This window comes from Lutra lutra, chromosome 16 (genome assembly GCF_902655055.1).
Source record: "Lutra lutra chromosome 16, mLutLut1.2, whole genome shotgun sequence".
NCBI classification, from domain to species: domain Eukaryota; kingdom Metazoa; phylum Chordata; class Mammalia; order Carnivora; family Mustelidae; genus Lutra; species Lutra lutra.
Window position 1 is genome coordinate 22,262,104 of NC_062293.1, and position 18,625 is coordinate 22,280,728.

Sequence of the window (18,625 nt, forward strand, 5' to 3'; positions counted from 1 at the left end):
TGAAAGACCTTTTAAATTCCTCCTTTCTGAGTTTGGACTTTATTTTGTTGGCAATAGGGAATATTGAAGAATTTTGACAGGGTCATGATATGACCAGAGCTATAGTAGAGGAAGGATAGTATGGTGGTACAGTATAGGATGAATTGGGAAGGAGAGAGAAAGGAAGCAGGGAGAACAATGTGGAGGGTAATCAGAGATTACCTGAGATTCAGGATACTGGGAATACAAAGTAGTGGGGAGGAGAAACAGATTGGAGAAAGGATACAAAAATAGAACCAATGGGTGATTAAGTGGGGGGCAAAAATAAGATGAAGGAAAGATGCTTGTAAGGAGTCTAGCCTGAGTAACTGGGGAGATACCTAAGGAGTCCTTTGGGAATGGAGGACTGAAGAAGGGGAGAGAGATTACACCTGCATATGTGTGTGTGTGTGTGTGTGTATACATATTATATATATATCTGGATCAGGCACACACATTTAGGAATTAATCATATATAAAACAGTAGTGGAAGCCTGAAAAGTAGATGAAATTGCCACAGGGGATAAGATGTCAAGGGAAGGAAAAAGAGCTAGAAAGAAGCAATCAGAGAGGTAAGGAAAGAAGTTACAGTTTCACTGAACAAATAGGAGTATAGAAGAGGAAGGAATGATGGTCAGTAGTATAAAGGGCTAGAGAGAAGTTGGGGAGAATAGCACACAAAAGGCCATTGGATATAGGAATTGGGAGATGACTGATGATCTTCAGGGGAGCAGATTCAGTGAATTCAGTGAATTGTGGAAGTGGGAGCCCCATTAGAGGTAATTTTACATGAGATTTGAGGATATGGATGTAGAAAGCATAGCTTACTTTTGTAGTAGATCTGTCAGGAAAGGAGTGTTGAGACAGGATGAGTTTGGGTATGATGGAATGAGAGGCTAGACCAAATTGCAATAGGAAATAGAAAAGAGGAATTGTCACCAGAGAGCCTGAGGAAATAGAATTTATAGGTCTTTTTTTTAAGATTTTATTTATTTATTTGACAGAGACACAGTGAGAGAGGAACACAAGCACGGGGAGTGGGAGAGGGAGAAGTGGTTTTCTGCCTCAGAACAGAGAGCCCAACAGGGGGCTCGATCCCAGGACCCCAGGATCACGACCCCAGCACCCCGGGATCATGACCCCAGATGAAGGCAGATGCTTAACAACTGAGCCACTCAGGCATCCTGAATCTATAGGTCTTGAAGACTGATTTGATGTGGAGATTTAAAGGAAAAGGATTCCACTTTTAAGACTTGGAACTGGAAGAAGGAAGATGCCACTTGGAAATATAATGAAGTCATAAATTAGAAACAAGCTTGGGTTCAAAGATGACAAGTTTGATTTTAGACATACTTTTAATATTTTCAAGGGATGCTAACTAGTAGAATGCTCCTCTTTCGTTCCAATAAATCTTCTTCCCAAGAGAAGGAGATTAGTGTCTTTGCTGATCTTTTTGGTGGGCTCTATTTGGAGGCTAAGTGCTAAACCCAGTAATCTCTCAGAAATCCCATTTGTATCTCAGTACTAATGTATTCTAATATTCAATTCTGTGTATCTTTACATGGTAAAGCATGATGAATTGTTCATCCCCAGTAACCATACAGAGAGGCCATTCAGTTCTTTCATCTAAAAGTAGTACAGTTCCGGGGCGCCTGGGTGGCTCAGTGGGTTAAGCCGCTGCCTTCGGCTCAGGTCATGATCCCAGGTCCTGGGTTCGAGCCCCACATCGGGCTTTCTCCTCAGCAGGAAGCCTGCTTCCTCCTCTCTCTCTCTGCCTGCCTCTCTGCCTACTTGTGATTTCTCTCTGTCAAATAAATAAATAAAATCTTTAAAAAAAAATAAATAAATAAATAAATAAAAGTAGTACAGTTCCAAAGACAAACCAACAACTGTCCGAAGAACTCTTGGTCCATTAAGTATAAGGGACTTTTCCTATATCCTATCCATGTGTCTCTTATCTTTCCCTCAGAGGTCTGTGTCTCAAATACCATCTTTTTTGTTCTACAGCTGAATCCTAAGGGACAAAATCCAAGATTTTCTCTTGAGCCGGGTTGGTGTAGTATTTCAATTTGATGTCAAACCCATTAAAGACCAAGTCCTGAGGGAAGGAGCAATTCTCTTTTGTCCTGTGTTTTCAGAAAGACCTCACACATTTATCTTCCTAGTTTTTAATTGTCATTGTCCATGGATTGGCCTGGATCTGTTCATATTAACATTTTATAACCAAAATGAAAAGGATCTTCTTTCTGCTGGCCCCTATCTGCTGTTTTTGGTTTTCAGTAGCTGAAGTTTTCCGTTGAGGTTCTTTTAAACGCCTACATGCAAACTGAAGAGCACTCAAGCTTTGGTGGGATATCACCCACAGCTGGAGTGATGAAGGAAGGGAGGAGGGTACAAGCCTCAGGTGCATCCTTCTCTTAATTTTTTTTTCTTAAACAAAACCTCTTAAGCAAACAAATTCTATCTGAAAGCAGGCGAGACCCATCCAGAGAAAGAAGGGAATGAACCTCTTTCCATGTAGGAAATGGATATGAATTCATATGTGACCAAGATGCATTAAATGGGCAAATTTTAAACATGTTGGACTGATCCTACAGCCCTACATCTCTTCTAATCAAAGAGTGAAATGCTATGAACCATGAACCGTGGTGAGAAGCAGAGGAACAGTGTTGCAGCAATGGCTCCTTGGTTGGTGGTTAGGCCCTGTCTTGCTCTATTAAGCAAACACAGTTAATATAGATAAAAGGTAACCTTGATAGAAGTGAAAATTGAAACTTGAGTTGAAGGTAGCAAGCCAGGCACAGCTGCAGTTGTACTTCCTCCTATGTGGCAACAGGAGCTGCACTTACTGGTGTTTTTTGGAAGGGATGCAGTTTTTTAAAGTATCTTTTCTTCAGAGTGTTTTGGTTTTTAATGTCTACACCACTGATGGGAGAGTGGAATTTGTTAGTAAGAAGCCACCTAGACTTTTTACATCTAGTGTGTGAGGTCAGATCCAAGTTCAGCATTCTAATCACACACTGGCTGTTAACGGACTGTGTAACCTTGGGCAAGTCACTGAAAAGATCTCTGGTGCCAGATTTTCTTACCCGAAACACCAAAGGGTTGGAATAGATGATCCCTTCCAGCCCTAAGACTCCACTGATTTATGATTCCTCATGAGGAAGCATAACTTCCAATTTCTAAGAATAAATATTAGGAAAAGTAAGCATTTATACAGCTTATTTTATATATGAAAATCCCTGGCAAGTATCTATTATGATTTTATCAGGCAATTATTTAGGTGTTATTAGTGTCACTACATAAATTTGCCTTCTTCACTTCTTATTTCTTCAGCTTAAGAGTGTTGCAACTCTTTGTAAGACAGTGCCTGGTCAGCTGAATCATGCGGGCCAGGCCCTCCTCTCCTGTCCAGTCCTACAGTTCTAGGATTTTGAGTTCCACCTGCCCTACCATGGTTGTAGGTGTGCTTCCCCTTGCTTAAGCTGAGCTTCATTTACCTATGTCAATGAAAGTGACCCCTTAGAAGAGTATGTTAAAGAATTACTTCTCTTTTTATCTTTCTCAACAGTATTTCACTAGTACAGCCAGCTTCCTCTATATACAAGGTTGTCTCATTATCAGTTCCAAGAGAAACAGAGAGATAAGATTCATTTTAGCAGTGCATATACATGGAAGGGGAAGAGGCAAAGCATGGCTCTTAAAATCAGAAAAACCATTTTAACTATTCAAATCTCACTCTTAGTTGCTTAAATTGAATGCATTTGAAGGATTAAAACAGTATTTTCTTCTTGAAACTGAAGAGCTCCACCACCTTGCCTTTTAACTGCAGCCACCAGAAAAGGTACTAAATCTGAGAACCTTTCTTCTCCCCCAATACTGGAGAAGAGTTGCTCAGAATGTTTTTTTCATGGTCGCTTTAAGCAGTGATGGCTAAATCCGTTCTCTCTCATTTTCTGGATGGTCTAAAACTCTTATCTGTGTGTGTGTGTGTGTGTGTGTGTGTGTGTGTGTGTGTGTGTGTGTGTTCCACCGACTGTGGTTCTGAATTCAAATAATGAATGCTCATCCTAATGGTGGTTTCTTGTTTTGTAGATATACAATATTATATTAGCTTCATTTGGTATTTAATTGTCAGTTGTGGGTCTCTCTCTTTGAGCCACTTTGATAACTCCAAATACAATCATTGTTCATTTCTTGCATTTTCTTCCCTGCAGATGATTCCATGAAAGTGAAAGATGAATACACTGAAAGGGATGAGAATATTTTAAAGCCAGAGCCCATGGGAAATGTGGAAGAGCCTGAAATTCCATACGGCTATTCAAGAGAATATAATGAATATGAAAACATTAAGTTGGAAAGACATGTTGTGTCATATGATAGTAGCAGGCCAACTAGCGGCAAGATGAACTGCGACGTATGTGGATTATCCTGCATTAGCTTCAATGTCTTGATGGTTCATAAGCGGAGCCATACTGGTAAATAGTTTTCTTTATCCATTCTTCTGAAAACTGTCCTAATGCAACCATGTGAGAAATGAAATGGTGGAATTTGGGATGACTTTTGATTCCTTTCATTGATTTTTGCTGTAATTCTAATGTATTGCTCCCTCTCTGCCTTTTCATTTACCCACTGACTTTTATTCCTGCTTTACTATCCATTTGGCAAACATTGCAAATGTCATGAATAAAAATACTGTAGTAAGCGGAGTGTTCTAGGTCAGTCAAATATTTTTCTTCACTTAATAAGTAGAAGCTGAATTGGGTGATATGCTTCTTAAGCATCATTCATACATTTTTGCATAACTTTTTAAAAAGCAGACCTCCTTATTATATTGGGTTCAAATTCGATAGATGAAAGGATATAGTTTTTATTACCAGTTTAAAAATTTTATCTTCAGACAATAAACAGCCAGCCTGTAGAAATGCTTACAAACGCACAGTCCCACTGAGCCCAATAGACTCCATCTGACATCTGAAACTTTAAAAAAGAAGCCCTTCTGGCCCTCCATACCTTATTAAGATTTGAGTCTGTGATTCTTTTTTTCTCAGATTGAGATTATATTAAAAAAGAATGGTAAGTAGTGTTACAAACTTACATCTGGAGAGCACTTCCAGAGCTACTCTTGTTTTTTTGATTGGGGGGGGGGGATGTTGTTTCTTTCTTTCTTTCTTTCTTTCTTTCTTTCTTTCTTTCTTTCTTTTTTTTTTTTTTTTTTTGCTCTAATCCAAGACAATAAGTAAAATAGTCTTGCTATTTGGGAATGGAGGACTGAAGAAGGGGAATGTTTTTTCTCTCCTACAGGGAAGACTCCAGAAGTAAGTTGTACACTTGCCTTGAAGTATAGCTCCAGCTGATCCCAATATGATATGAACAGATACTATCTATAAGATGAGCTTTTGCCATAGGCGTCTAATCTGTGCATATGCTTTGCCACTTGCTTGCTGGGTGATCAGAAGTCTCCTTTTTGTCCTTTTTAAAGGTGAACGCCCATTCCAGTGTAATCAGTGTGGGGCATCTTTTACTCAGAAAGGTAACCTCCTCCGCCACATTAAACTGCACACAGGGGAAAAACCTTTTAAGTGTCACCTCTGCAACTATGCATGCCAGAGAAGAGACGCACTCACAGGTCACCTTAGGACACATTCTGGTAAGTGAGAGCAATGAGGGTTCCATATCTAGTAAATATGTGTTCCTTGGTGCCCATTGAAGAAACTAGAAAGAGTTAAGTATGGAGGTTTCAATCTGTCATTCCTGTTCTGAAGGGTTACAACAGCAGAGACCTCTAGGGCTAATTACACTTCCATTAAGGCATTAATTGCTCTCCGTCTGGCTCAATAGGGATGATCATCTCCTTACCATCCTTGCTCCCCTAGAGAACAAGACAGTGAGACAGGAAAAGTCTGCTCTATAAAAATGCCTTTTAAATTTTTTGTGAAAAAATTATGGTCATCAGTATTTTCTTATGGTAAACTTTATTAAGAGATTACTTTCCTAAAAAACACACAGACACACTTTTCATTCAGAAGTCTGGACAAGCAAATGATGTACATACAGTCTGTAAGTTACATAAAAGTGTAAATGGAGTATAAATCATTGTCAGAGGGTTCCTTTTGGCCATTCTGGGCTAAAAATTTTTAAACTGGGATATAATTGACAGTATAACATTGTATTGGTTTTAGGTGTGCATCTCTTAAACCTGACTTTCTTCTTGATCAGCCTATTTATTTTTAATCTCTAGAAGATGAGCAGCAAAAGAATTCATTAAAAAAACCCAACTATGTTCTATTTTGATGTTTTCACTCTTTATTTTAACCAAGCAAGATAATAAAACTTTTTTCGACATTTAGAATTTCCCTCCTAGAAAAATAAAACTGAGTTTATTTTCAAATTTGGGACCTCATGTTCTTGATGTTATCTGACAAACTTTTTAATTGAAGAAAAAAAAAAAGGTTTGTTTTTATGTCAATCCACATACTGCTTTGACTAAAACCCAGCCCCAAACCCACAACTGGTCACAATTCAGAGACTAAGGATTAAACAAGTCAGCCCCAGCAAAACCCACCACGAGAGACCATAAGTGGTAAGAGAAAGGTTTCTTTTATAGTTCATTGTTCAAAGTAATGAATTAAGGATGAATTTGGTCCAAAAAATTAGAGTAGTTCTCTTCTGTTGCTTTTTTCAAGTAAGATCCAAACATAGTGGTCACTTTTTAGATAGATTCTCGAGGACCCCACTATGCAGATAACAACATTTTTAGCCCTAGCAAACCTGCATTTATTTTAATTTGGGATTCGAGAGGGATCTTTTAGTACTTTAAGTCTGTTTTAGTACTTTAAGTCTCTGTTTTAACCAGAGCAGCAGGATTAGAAAATAAAAATCTCAGTTCCTAAAACTCTGACATATTCATAGGGTTCATTTATCAACAAATCAGAAAGGCCAGCCCTGGACACAGAGTTGAAGTTATTACTTATAATTAGCTTAGTTTTTTTCAAGCCCAGACTTCACTATAACCACTTAGCAAGGATAAACTAAATTTATCCAAATATGTCAGAACTCTGAAAAATCCATCAGTTTCTGGCTGAATGTCTAACTCCGAGCATTCTTTACTTACAACCAGATGGATGTCACAAAATAAGGGATCTCTTTCTATTTCATTTTTAAGCTACACTAACCTCCTTGAGAAGAAAAAAAAACAAACGGCCTTATATTTTTTCCTAAAGAAATAACATTTCATCTGGAACCAAAACACTGTGCTCAGTGATAGTCATTAAATCCAAATTCTTCCACATGTGAAAGGAGGCTATTCTTTTAAAGAAAACTTAAATATAACAGTCATTCGAAGATTATCACCTAATTCCAGTTTACTAAATTTAAAAATAATATAGCTGCGTAAGTATCCAAATACCCTGGCTTCTTTCAGCAGCCTCATTCCTAAAGGACAGTTTGCACAGAGCCCCACGACACCACTTGTTCTGTAACCCCTAAGGGTCACTGAGTGCCCCCTTGTGCTCTCCTTATAGTTGAGAAACCCTATAAATGTGAGTTTTGTGGAAGGAGTTACAAGCAGAGAAGTTCGCTCGAGGAGCATAAGGAGCGCTGCCGTACATTTCTTCAGAACACGGACCTGGGTGAGACTGGTGAGTTCATTCTTTCTACACACATGTAGTGAGCATCTCCTCTTCTAAGTGGTGGGAGACGTAGTAAACAAACAAACAAACAAAAAAAGTCTGTCCTTGCAGTTTATATTTTAATGGGGAAAGGCAGACCATAAGCAAAGTAAATAAGTAACATATACAGTATATTAGAAGGTAGTAAGTACTATTAAGCAAAATGAAGTACATCCTGGGGGGAAAGAAGGTAAGTCAGGGAGGCGACATTTGAACTGACTTAAAGGGATAAGGAGAAAACCCTGCAAAGAACTAGGAAATAGCAAGTGCAAAGGCCCTGCGGCTTGAGTTTGAAGAAGTATTAAGTAGTCCTGTGTGGCTGGAGCAGAGTGGAGAAGGGAACATGAGGCCAGAAAGGAAATGGGAAACCAGATCTTATCAAGCCTTGTTGGCCATTATAAAGGGTGGCTTTTACCAAGTGAAACTGAAGATCTTCAAAGGGTTTTGAATTGAGAGGTAACATGATTGGACTTTTCATTTTAGAAGAATCACTCTACTTGCTATTGAGAAGATATTTTTATTTGCAGCAAGATTGGGATTTGGAGAGTCTAGTTAGAAAGCCATTACAGTAATTCAAGTGGGAGAAGACTGTGTCTGGGGTAGTGGTAGAGGTGATGAGAAATGTTCTAATTCTCTAAACATTTTAAAGGTTAGAGCCAACAGGATTTCCTAACAGATTGATGTAGGATATGATGAAGAATGCAGTTGCCATTCCCTGAAAGAGCGGTTAAGAGTAGAGCAGGTTGAGGTCTGGCTAAGGCAGAGTCAGTTAAAACTACAAGGATTTTCAGGACGCCTGGGTGGCTCAGTCAGCTAAGTGTCCACCTTTGGCTCAGATTATGGTTTTGGGGTCCTGGGATCGAGCCCCACATTGGGCTTCCTGCTCAGCAGGGAGTCTCCTCCCTCTCCCTCTGACCCTCCCCATGCACATGCTTTCTCCCTCCCCCCTCTCATAAATAAATAAATAAATAAATAAATAAATAAATAAATATCTTTAAAAACCGACAACAACAACAACACTACAAGGATTTTCTTTGCCCAGAGCCCTCAAATCATATACTTGTCTACTCATATGATTTATTGTGATGTCTGTCTTTGGCTTCAGGAATATCATATTTTATTCAGTGTTTTGAATTATATGCCTAGGGGCAATTGGTTGAAACACTAGATGCTTTTCATATATCAGTTGTGGTTTTATTTCCTTCTCACTCTACAGTTGAAACAGCATGAAACGTCTTTGTGTCACATCTTTGCAGTTGTCCTTTGTCCCATGCAGGTGGCCATTATTCTGGTTCCATAGATTGGGTTGCCTGACATTTTTATTTGGTTAATTGGACAAGTTGTATATTCCGAGTATTGAATCCTTAGGGGATGTGGTGTTTGCCAGCAGTAGGTGCTGTTGAATGGTTTGAATATTGTAAAGCAGAAAGATTACAAAAATATGAAAGAAATAATGTGAAACTCGGGGAAATGGAGTGGAAATCATGAGTAGCCTAGCTATACTTATTTTGAGTGAGAGGAAACTTTTCTTTTAGATAAAGCCTATTTTATAGTGTTAGGAGCTGGCCAACTGAATTCTGCTGTTTGCACTGCTTCTGCTTTTTATCCTGATGGCATCTTTGGTTTTATCAAAGAGTTGGATTTCCTCCTTATTTCTAAAGAGAAATGTTTGCAACAGACAGAGCTCTTTCTGTGAGACATTCCCAGGTTATAAAAATCCATTATATTCCAAATAGAATTATTAATATTTAAAGCTAGAAGGTTAAAGACAGCATCTAGTCCCACCACCTCATTTTAGAGGTGAGGAAATTGAAACTCATAAAAAATTGAGTGACTTGCTTCTAAATCACTGGAAGTTTTGTTTTTTTCATGGTTAGCTATATTTATTTTCAAAAATTCACTGCAATATAATGCACTTACCATAAAATTCACCTTTTTAAAAAGTGTATAATTCAGTAGTTTTTAATATATCCACAAAGTTATACAACCATCACCACTAATTCCATAACATTTTCATCACCCTCAAAAGAAACCTTGTACCCATTAGCAGTCATTCTCCATTCCCCGCTCTTTAGCCCCTGGCAGCCACTGATCTACTCTCTGTCTCTATGGATTTACTTTTTCTGAACATTTCACGTACATAGAATCATACAATACATGGCCTTTTATGTTTGGCTTTTTCCCCTTAGCATAATGTTTTCAAGGTCATACATATATCCATGTATCCCATATAAGCACTTCAATATTTTTTATGGCCTAATAATATTCCATTGTATGGATTTACTGTATTTTTTTTTAATCTGTACATCAGTTAATAGACATATGGGGGGTACCTGGGTGGCTCAGTCGTTAAGGGTCTGCCTTTGGCTCAGGTCATGATCCCAAGGTCCTGGGATCGAGCCCCATATGGGGCTCCCCACTCAGTGGGAAGCCTGTTTCTCCCGCTCTCTCCCCCTGTTTGCGTTCCCTCCTTGCTGTCTCTTTCTGTCAAATAAATAAATAAAATCTTTCTTTTGACAATTTTTTTAAAAGATTTTATTTATTTATTTATTTGTCAGAGAGAGAGAGCACAAGCAGGCAGAGAGGCAGGCAGAGGCAGAGAGAGAAGCAGGCTCCCCACTGAGCAAGGAGCCCGAGGTGGGACTCGATCCCAGGACCCTGGGATCATGACCTGAACCGAAGACAGTGGCTTAACCGACTAAGCCACCCAGGCATCCCTAAATAAATAAAATCTTTAAAAAAAAAATACACATCTGGGTTTTTTTCCACTTTGGGAAAATATGGGTTGATTAGCTATTTTTTAAGGTTATATATTATCTGGTTTGTGAAAGAAATATAGAAGCACTCACACTAGTAGACACACACATATGCATGTATGTGTATCTTGAGTCTCTTGGAGTTAGGGGGAAAACCAGTATACTATCCTCTATGAGAAGTAAGTTCAAAATACTGATTTTAAAGTAAGGTTACCACCTTATTTCCCATCCCCATAACTTTTGTTTGTTTTTTTTAGGAATGTCAAATTAGGAAAGTATCAAAGAAATATTTTAGCTATCTTCAGTGGTTTACGGTGATTCAGGAAACGCTGAAATACAGAGGTTAATTTGCATTTCATAGGGTGGTTTGATGGATGCGTGCAACATTCTTTAAGTCTCAGCAAAAAATAAAGGGTTAACTAAGTCAGCAAGTTTTAATTTCTTTGTTTAAAACAAATATTTTGTAATGTTGGTTTCATGTTATAAAATGTATAAAGTCACAGTTTAATCAAGTATGATAAAAACAGCATGTCAGTCAATATATTACTCTTTTGTATTTCAGATAGTTCCCATGATTTTTCCTGAAATCCAAAATGTAAAGAATGTGGTTTTTTTAGTTTATTATTTTTTTTAGTCATCTCTACACCCAACGTGGGGCTCCAACGCATGGCTCCAAGACCAAGAGTCACGGGCTCTTCTGAGTGAGCCAGCCAGGTGCCCCTAAAATGTAAAGAATGTTCAATTCACACAAGCCATTACTTTCATTATTGCCACTACTCCCGATGTGGTTTTCATTTCTGTTTTCTTCTTTAAATTGGGAGTCCCAGTCTGGATATCATGTTCCATTCTGAACCTGACCAACCTGACCAGTGGTACATCTTACCCCTTCCTCCCTTGCTTTTAAAGAGATGATACTCCATTGCTACTGTGGCTGTGGCACTTTATTCATCAAGTGCTTCTTGTCAATTGAAGTGCAGCCTAGTGTAAATCCCTAGCTGTGAGTAAGCAGGTCTTTATGGAAGCAAACCAGAAAAAAAGCCCTGGGCTGGACACCAGTCTACAAAAGAATGCTGTGTTAGGTAACAAGACTTTTGGCCTTACTAATAATTTTTATTTCATTCAGATAGCAGTCGTTGGATTCTCTGTGTGCCAGAGCCGTTCATAAAAATGAGTAAAAATTTAGCCCCTCCCCTTGGACAACTCGCAATCCAACAAGGCGATGGGTGCTTGATCTGTTAATAAACTACTAAGGTCTGGTAGAGGCACATGTGATATTGCTGCATCAGTCCAGGTTTTTACTCCAGACCTCACGGATGATGTCATCAAGATAACTCCAATTCTGCGATCTTAATGGAGTACATATGAAAAGAAGAATAAATAGAGATGAGCACGAATTTCATTTTCTCATTAGCTTGATTCTTATTCCAGAAAGAGACTGGAATAGAGATTCATTTAGCCTCGTTTCACACAAATTATGAGTACTTGGAGTGGGACGTTTTTTGACAGTGAGTTCTAGCAATAACAAGATTTTTTTAAGTAATTGGGGTGCCTGGGTGGCTCAGTGGGTTAGGCCTCTGCCTTCAGCTCAGGTCATGATCTCAGGGTCCTGGGATCGAGCCCCACATCGGGATCTCTGCTCAGCGGAGAGCCTGCTTACCCTTCTCTCTCTGCCTGCCTCTCTCCCTACTTGTGATCTCTCTCTCTCTGTCAAATAAATAAAATCTTTTAAAAAAAGATTTTTTTAAGTAATTGAATAATTATATTTCTTTATGAATCTTTGAGTCACAGCCTCTTATCTTCATGCTCATTGTTTCGGCTGAGCCAATACAAGCATGAGAATTGTCAAATAAACTTATATTTTTTGCGAAGTAAGAGACCAATGAAAAACTTTAAAATGTTTTAAGATTTTTTTTTTTTTTAATTTGTCAGAGAGAGAGGGAGAGAGAGCAAGCACAGGCAGACAGAATGGCAGGCAGAGGCAGAGGGAGAAGCAGGCTCCCCGCCGAGCAAGGAGCCCGATGTGGGACTCGATCCCAGGATGCTGGGATCATGACCTGAGCCGAAGGCAGCTGCTCAACCAACTGAGCCACCCAGGCGTCCCTTTAAAATGTTTTAAAAGTTGATTTTCCCAACTGATTTTTCTTCTTAAAAAGTGCTACCATCTGACAGGTAGTATTTATTCTACTTGCTCAAAAAGGCAACAATTTTATGTAACTTTTTTGTTAGAACCTGCCTCAATCTTTGATAGCAATCTATTGTTAGACAATTCTTGTTACACAATAACACCCCTTTGTTCCACTGTCCATCAGTTACCTACTGACCACACCAGAGAAGAGACAGGAAGCAATGCCTCTTAGTTGAGCTCCATTTAACACTTCAAGATCAAATGAAAGATTCTGAACAAACACAAAAACACAACCAATTACATGGTTAAATCTGCAGTCACTTTGAGATAGGAATTGCATCATGGAAATAGTTAACTGAAAACCAGACAATTAAGACTTATGTGGAGATGAAAGATAGAAACCGGTTCTGTAATTATGGCTTCATATTAGTTTTATTATTTATATCTTCAACGTGTATCTAAAATCATTTTGCTAATGAAAATTGTTACATCCACTATATAGTAGGCAAGTGACATGAGGAATTGATCCAGAATTACAGCCCTCCTCCAAGGCTCTCAAGAACCAAGTATGTAAATTGTACTCCTTGCCACTATCCGTATTCCACACCCACCCCTTGCAACATTAAACTGCCAAACACCACCCAGGAACGGATTTCCTATTTCATCATTTAAACCCATTATCTTGTCCCCTTACTATCTTGCCAAACTGGTTTCCCTCCACTTACATTTTTGAGACATGATGTGGCAAGATAACAAGTCTAGACTATATAAATAGACAGTTGGGTCTTCAAGTTGAAGCAGAGGACCAAAAGGCAGTGGTCCTCTTCGTTTGCTGAAAAGAGTACCACCTAAGCTTATAATCTCAAGAGATCCTCTAATTCCAGAGCATTTCCTTTTGTTTTAAAGCGTGCCCAAGTAGTAGTAGTACACAGCAAGCTGTCCAACTGACTGCAAGGCAAAAGACCAGCAGTTTGGGGGGAAAAAGAGTGCAGCATATTCTGTTAAAGTTGGAACCTTTGCCTAACTTGCCAATTAGAAAACGGTTGACTTGGTAAAGATGAACCTAATCTCTAGAGTGTGTTTACATGTCCAATGACAGTTGGGATCTTGGAGTTGATATTTTGAGTGAACAAACCAGGGAGAGGGGTTGGGGTGGGGGGGTAGCCCTCTCGATTCGCCTCAGAGGGTTTTGTTGGCTCTAACCAGAGTTGTGGAGATGGGAAAGTCTCCACCCATGCCCCCAATTATCTGTCCATCCAAACACTTCAGAATGTTATCTTTTTAAATGTCAGGCATTTGGCCACTGTTCTACAGAGTAAGATTTATCTAGAAATGACTTGTCAAGACAAGCTTGGTGAGTAACCAGGGATAAAAGGTGATGTTATCTCGGAAGGCTGCCATTTAGTGACATGCCCTCATTATGTTATTTAGGTCATGCATCCCCGCTTTAGCATCCTCCCGAATATAGAAGATATTGAGTTATGTGTCCTCAGAAAGCTGCTAGTGGTAATTGATAGTGACTTGGTAAAATGTAGACAGTGACTGCGGAGAGCTGAACGGGAAAAGTAGGCTGGTGACATAATGCTTGGGGTGAGTCCTGGGGCTTAAAGGGACAGATTTCTGGGGGATGATTAGCCCATTAGAGGAATGACTGAAGACACCAGTATGAATAGTGGTAAAATGGAGGTGGACTTAAAAATTCCCACAGGACTGTTTTTCATTCATGTTTCGCTGTAAAGCTTTCTGATAATAATACAGGGTTGGAAGGGGAGGTGGGAGGGGGAAAGGGGGGCTAACCGGGATTTAATCCCCTCAAAGTTGCTCAAACCAGAATGACTGTTCTCAGTCAAAGCACCACTTAACTGCCTCTCAGATGATTCTAAGAAAAAGTGTCTTTGTAACAGCCTCAGGAACTGATTTCAAATCCCAGGCCTTTGTCTTTCATCTCTCTGTTCTTGGGGCTCTGGGTAGTGCCACATCTGGTGGTGGTTTGTGTGAAAGGAAATAATATATATATAATAGTTTCCTGTTTGGTCATTTAAACCTATCCCTGTGCTGGACAGAATTTGACCCACTTCACTCAGTAACAAAATGTCCTGTCTCTAAAGTGCCCATTATTGACAACAGCGGGTCAGCCAAAGTGATAGTGCTTTACCACCAGCCCCAAAGCTGCCCAGGCCCCCTATTCTAACCTTTACTGTTTTCATTTACACAAATAGTATTGTTAGTAACTGAACCTGGAACCTGGGACTTATTTCTTTGAAGCATATAATTACGTTTGACAACAAACTCCCAAAGTCTAGTAAATATGGTCATTGTCCTTTTATTCCTTTTTGGAGCCAGATTTCATTTTATTCTTGAATTTAAAAACCATCAGCTTTATAATTTATTGTGCAATGACTGGCAACACAAACAAAAACATGCTAATAATAAAATGAAACATATTTAATATTTTGAATTCTCTTTCTTTAATTTGGCTTTAGTTTTCTTGCCCTGACAGTTTTCTTACTTGACAGTCTTGCCCTGGAGGTTTTTTGTTTGTTTACTTGCAGAGGTGACTGTTTGTTTTTTTTTTTTTCCTCTCTCTGGACATGTCAGTTTGTGGTACTGAATGTCTGAGAGGACCATAGAATTTGTGCCATTATTTCTGTATATTAGAATCTCTTCACACAGCAAACTCTTCAACTACAGAATGATCACTGACCATTCCTAAATCTGTGTATATGTTTGGGGGAAAAAATCTGTTCTGCAACCATCACTTCTTTTTATTCTAGTCTCTTAAGCTAATTTCAATTTCTTCCTCCTTAGAGATGTTAGAAATGTATGGATATGATACATCATTTTAGTTTGGTTCTGCTGAAATGTTTATGTTAAAACAGAAAGAAATGTTTGTAGTAACACAATATGAATGTGTAGGACAGGAGTGAGCAAACTGTGACCCTTGGGCCAAATGTAGCCAGCAGACAGTGTACAGAGGTTTTTACATTTTTTTTTTTTTTAAAGATTTTTTTTTTTATTTATTTATTTGACAGAGAGAAATCACAAGTAGGCAGAGAGGCAGGCAGAGAGAGAGGAGGAAGCAGGCTCCCTGCTGAGCAGAAAGCCCGATGTGGGGCTCGAACCCAGGACCTGGGATCATGACCTGAGCCGAAGGCAGTGGCTTAACCCACTGAGCCACCCAGGCGCCCCAGAGGTTTTTACATTTTTAAAGGGTAGTGGGTTGGGGGAAAAACCAAAGAATATGGAACAGAGACTATACGTGTCCCACAAAATTTAAAGTATTTACTATCTGGCCCTTTACAGAAAAGTTTGCAGATCTGCAGCTTGGGCTGGCATCATGTGTTCAGGTTTAAAGCCTTAACATTTAGAGCAGCTGGTATCTCTTTGAACTTTAGGCTTGGACTCTTATGGACTACTGCCTGCTGTACCAGGGTAAATTATACTCTATTCTAGTGTACTATTTAGTTGACTAGATGTTAGTACTATTTATATAATCTAGTGGTTTCCAATTCTGGCTGCATTTTAAAATCATCTGGAGAGCTTTAAAAATACTGTTGCCTAGGTGCCTACCCCAGAGATCCTGATTTCAGGATCTGAAGGAGAACCTGGGCATAGGTGTTTTCCTACATTATTTTCAGAAAGATTGATTCTAATGTTCAAGCAGGTCTGAGAACCACAGGCCTAAACCACTTAATGGTCTATTCATAGATTAACAACTAGACCATATTCTTAGGCAGTTTTTATTCACATTGTTCATTAGAAATATAATAAAGATGAATTATACAAATTGCTCTTTAATTTCAAAACAGAAGTGTTGCTCAGGGAAATTTTAGCTGAGACAACTTTGAAATGTGAGGAGCATATGAAACAGATAATGCAGAGCCCAGAGAAATAGAATTTAAAAGATAGGAACTGAAAGGAACATGCCGGAAAAAAAAGAAAAGAAAAGAAAAAAACCACTCAGAATCTCAATACACAAATCACTGAGTAGATTTCTTGCTGTCTGGGTAAGTGTATCTATTTTCAAAAGTGCTATTAACATAAACAGAGCAGTAAATCTGGGGCACCATACTTTTTTTTTTTTTTTTTAAGTTGTTAAGAAGAATTATATCAGTCTGCAGGTGTCACACGCAGTTACTCAGAATCAGAAAGAAGGCTGATCGGGGGTTAGAAGATCTCCATCTATCTATCTTTTTGCAACCAACCACGTCCAGGCTGTTTATTTAATACTTCCTCTTGCTAATGAAGATACTCGTTGGGGATGGGTCGGGCTTTCCCATCTCAGCATAAGACTGCAAGATTTGAACGTGCCCTGGTGCTGGCTTCACTGACCACAGCAGGTACCCCAGGCAAGAATCTGAGCAGTAATAACAGGTAACAACAGAGTGTGCATCAGATCTCTGACACTTTTCCTTCCAGTTTATTTCCTTTTTCTCCCTCATTTACCACCGTGTTCTTTTCCCTCTTCTTTTTACATTTTTCCAAACCAGCAAGTGCGGAGGCAAGACACATCAAAGCAGAGATGGGAAGTGAAAGAGCTCTCGTTCTGGACAGATTAGCAAGCAATGTGGCAAAACGAAAAAGCTCAATGCCTCAGAAATTCATTGGTAAGAATACGACCCTTTTTCCTGCTGTTGTTAGTAGATAGTTTAAATGAGATAACGTAGGATGCTTATATACTACACAGGCCCTGAATCTCTGTTAAAATAAGATCATTGGTTTTCCATTGTACACGTTTATTCTTCGTGCTTCATTTTGATAACTAGGGCAAATAGAACAAAATATTTTAACTGAATAATCTTAACTCCTGGTGGTGGGAGTATTTGCCATCCAATTTCCTAAATGGAGTTGGTGTTAAAAATGCTGTTCCTTCCTCTTTATTCTGAATGACATATGTTGCATGAGAGAGTTTAGGCAATTGACACCAGTAAGATGTTTGAGATAGCATTTTTGTAATCTTTTGTAATTATATTTTACAAGTGGGTTCCGTAACCATGCCCCAACTTTTTTCATGTTCTAAAACTAATTGCCATACTTTCCCTTTTTCTTTTTCATACTTTCTTGAATTTAATTGAGGATTGGCTCTAAGAGAAAGTTGGGAAAACATAGATTTAAATAACAAGGCTGGATTCAATCATTTGTCTCACTGGAGTTAATTTTTTTGCCACCGGTTTTCACATTGTCAAACAATACAGCAGAATGAAATGGCAAAGAAAGAATTATATTCTTTAAAGTGTTCAGGCTGCTGAACAGCAGAGATGTTTTGCCCAGCTCTCCCAGATGTTTACATAAATGTGACCATGGTATTTAAAATAGATTTGTAGTTGTGATGGGGGCAGCTGAATTGAATGTATCAGTTTTGCTATAAACTGAAATTTGGTGATATCGAACAAAAATAGTTATCACACGAAAATAGATCTCCCTCAAAACCAGTAGAATTTTAGAAACCTGTCAATCTCTTTTTCCAAAGCTATTTGGTGCTGCTGATGTCTTACCACAGTCCTTTTGTGCTTAATTCTTTTCAGTAGCTTTTATAGATACTAAGTACCTGCCTAGTTTTTAAATCTGGTTAAATTTTATTCTGGTCTAGATCTTTTTTTACAAGCAGATATTTTATATGCGTTATAGAGACATATTGAAAGAACTAATATATTTTTAAATTACCTAGGTAAATATTTATGCTTGTTTAAGTGCTTATGTCTTATTTATTTTATTGTGATTAGCTGGGGAGTTTTGTGTCCTTTTAATCACTTAAAGAATTGTGTCAGACTAAATAAAGTTGGTGCATTTCAGTTTAGAGAGACACACCCCTCCACCCCCCGCCCCTGTTACCATCTTCCCCCTCCTTTGTGAGAAATGTCAGGGGGCATGTAGTGACCTTCATTTGGGGTTTAGGAGCAGTGGATCAAGTGGGCCAATTGTGATTCCAAGACGTGATCTTAAGACATTGCTCATACATCTTTTGATTTCCACTTCTGTGAAGAAGTTTTGACTGGAGTCAGAACAAAGGAAAGTAGAGGTTTTTATTCTATGAGTGTAATTTACTTTGTAATTTG

The 18,625-nt window shown here is 38.7% G+C and overlaps 1 protein-coding gene across 2 annotated transcripts in view; it reads left to right on the forward strand.

Moving 5' to 3' along the window:
* IKZF3 (IKAROS family zinc finger 3) overlaps positions 1-18,625 on the forward strand; it is a 90,359-nt gene that overhangs the window by 54,015 nt on the left and 17,719 nt on the right. Inside the window, exons 4-7 of one of the 2 annotated variants that reach the window (XM_047707331.1) lie at positions 4,236-4,496; positions 5,501-5,668; positions 7,542-7,658; positions 17,060-17,176. In XM_047707331.1, coding sequence (XP_047563287.1) covers positions 4,236-4,496; positions 5,501-5,668; positions 7,542-7,658; positions 17,060-17,176 — 663 coding nt within the window. Of the gene's footprint in view, positions 1-4,235; positions 4,497-5,500; positions 5,669-7,541; positions 7,659-14,610; positions 15,546-15,762; positions 16,944-17,059; positions 17,177-18,625 lie in introns of those variants that run through there. The other variant, XM_047707332.1, reaches the window with a different exon arrangement.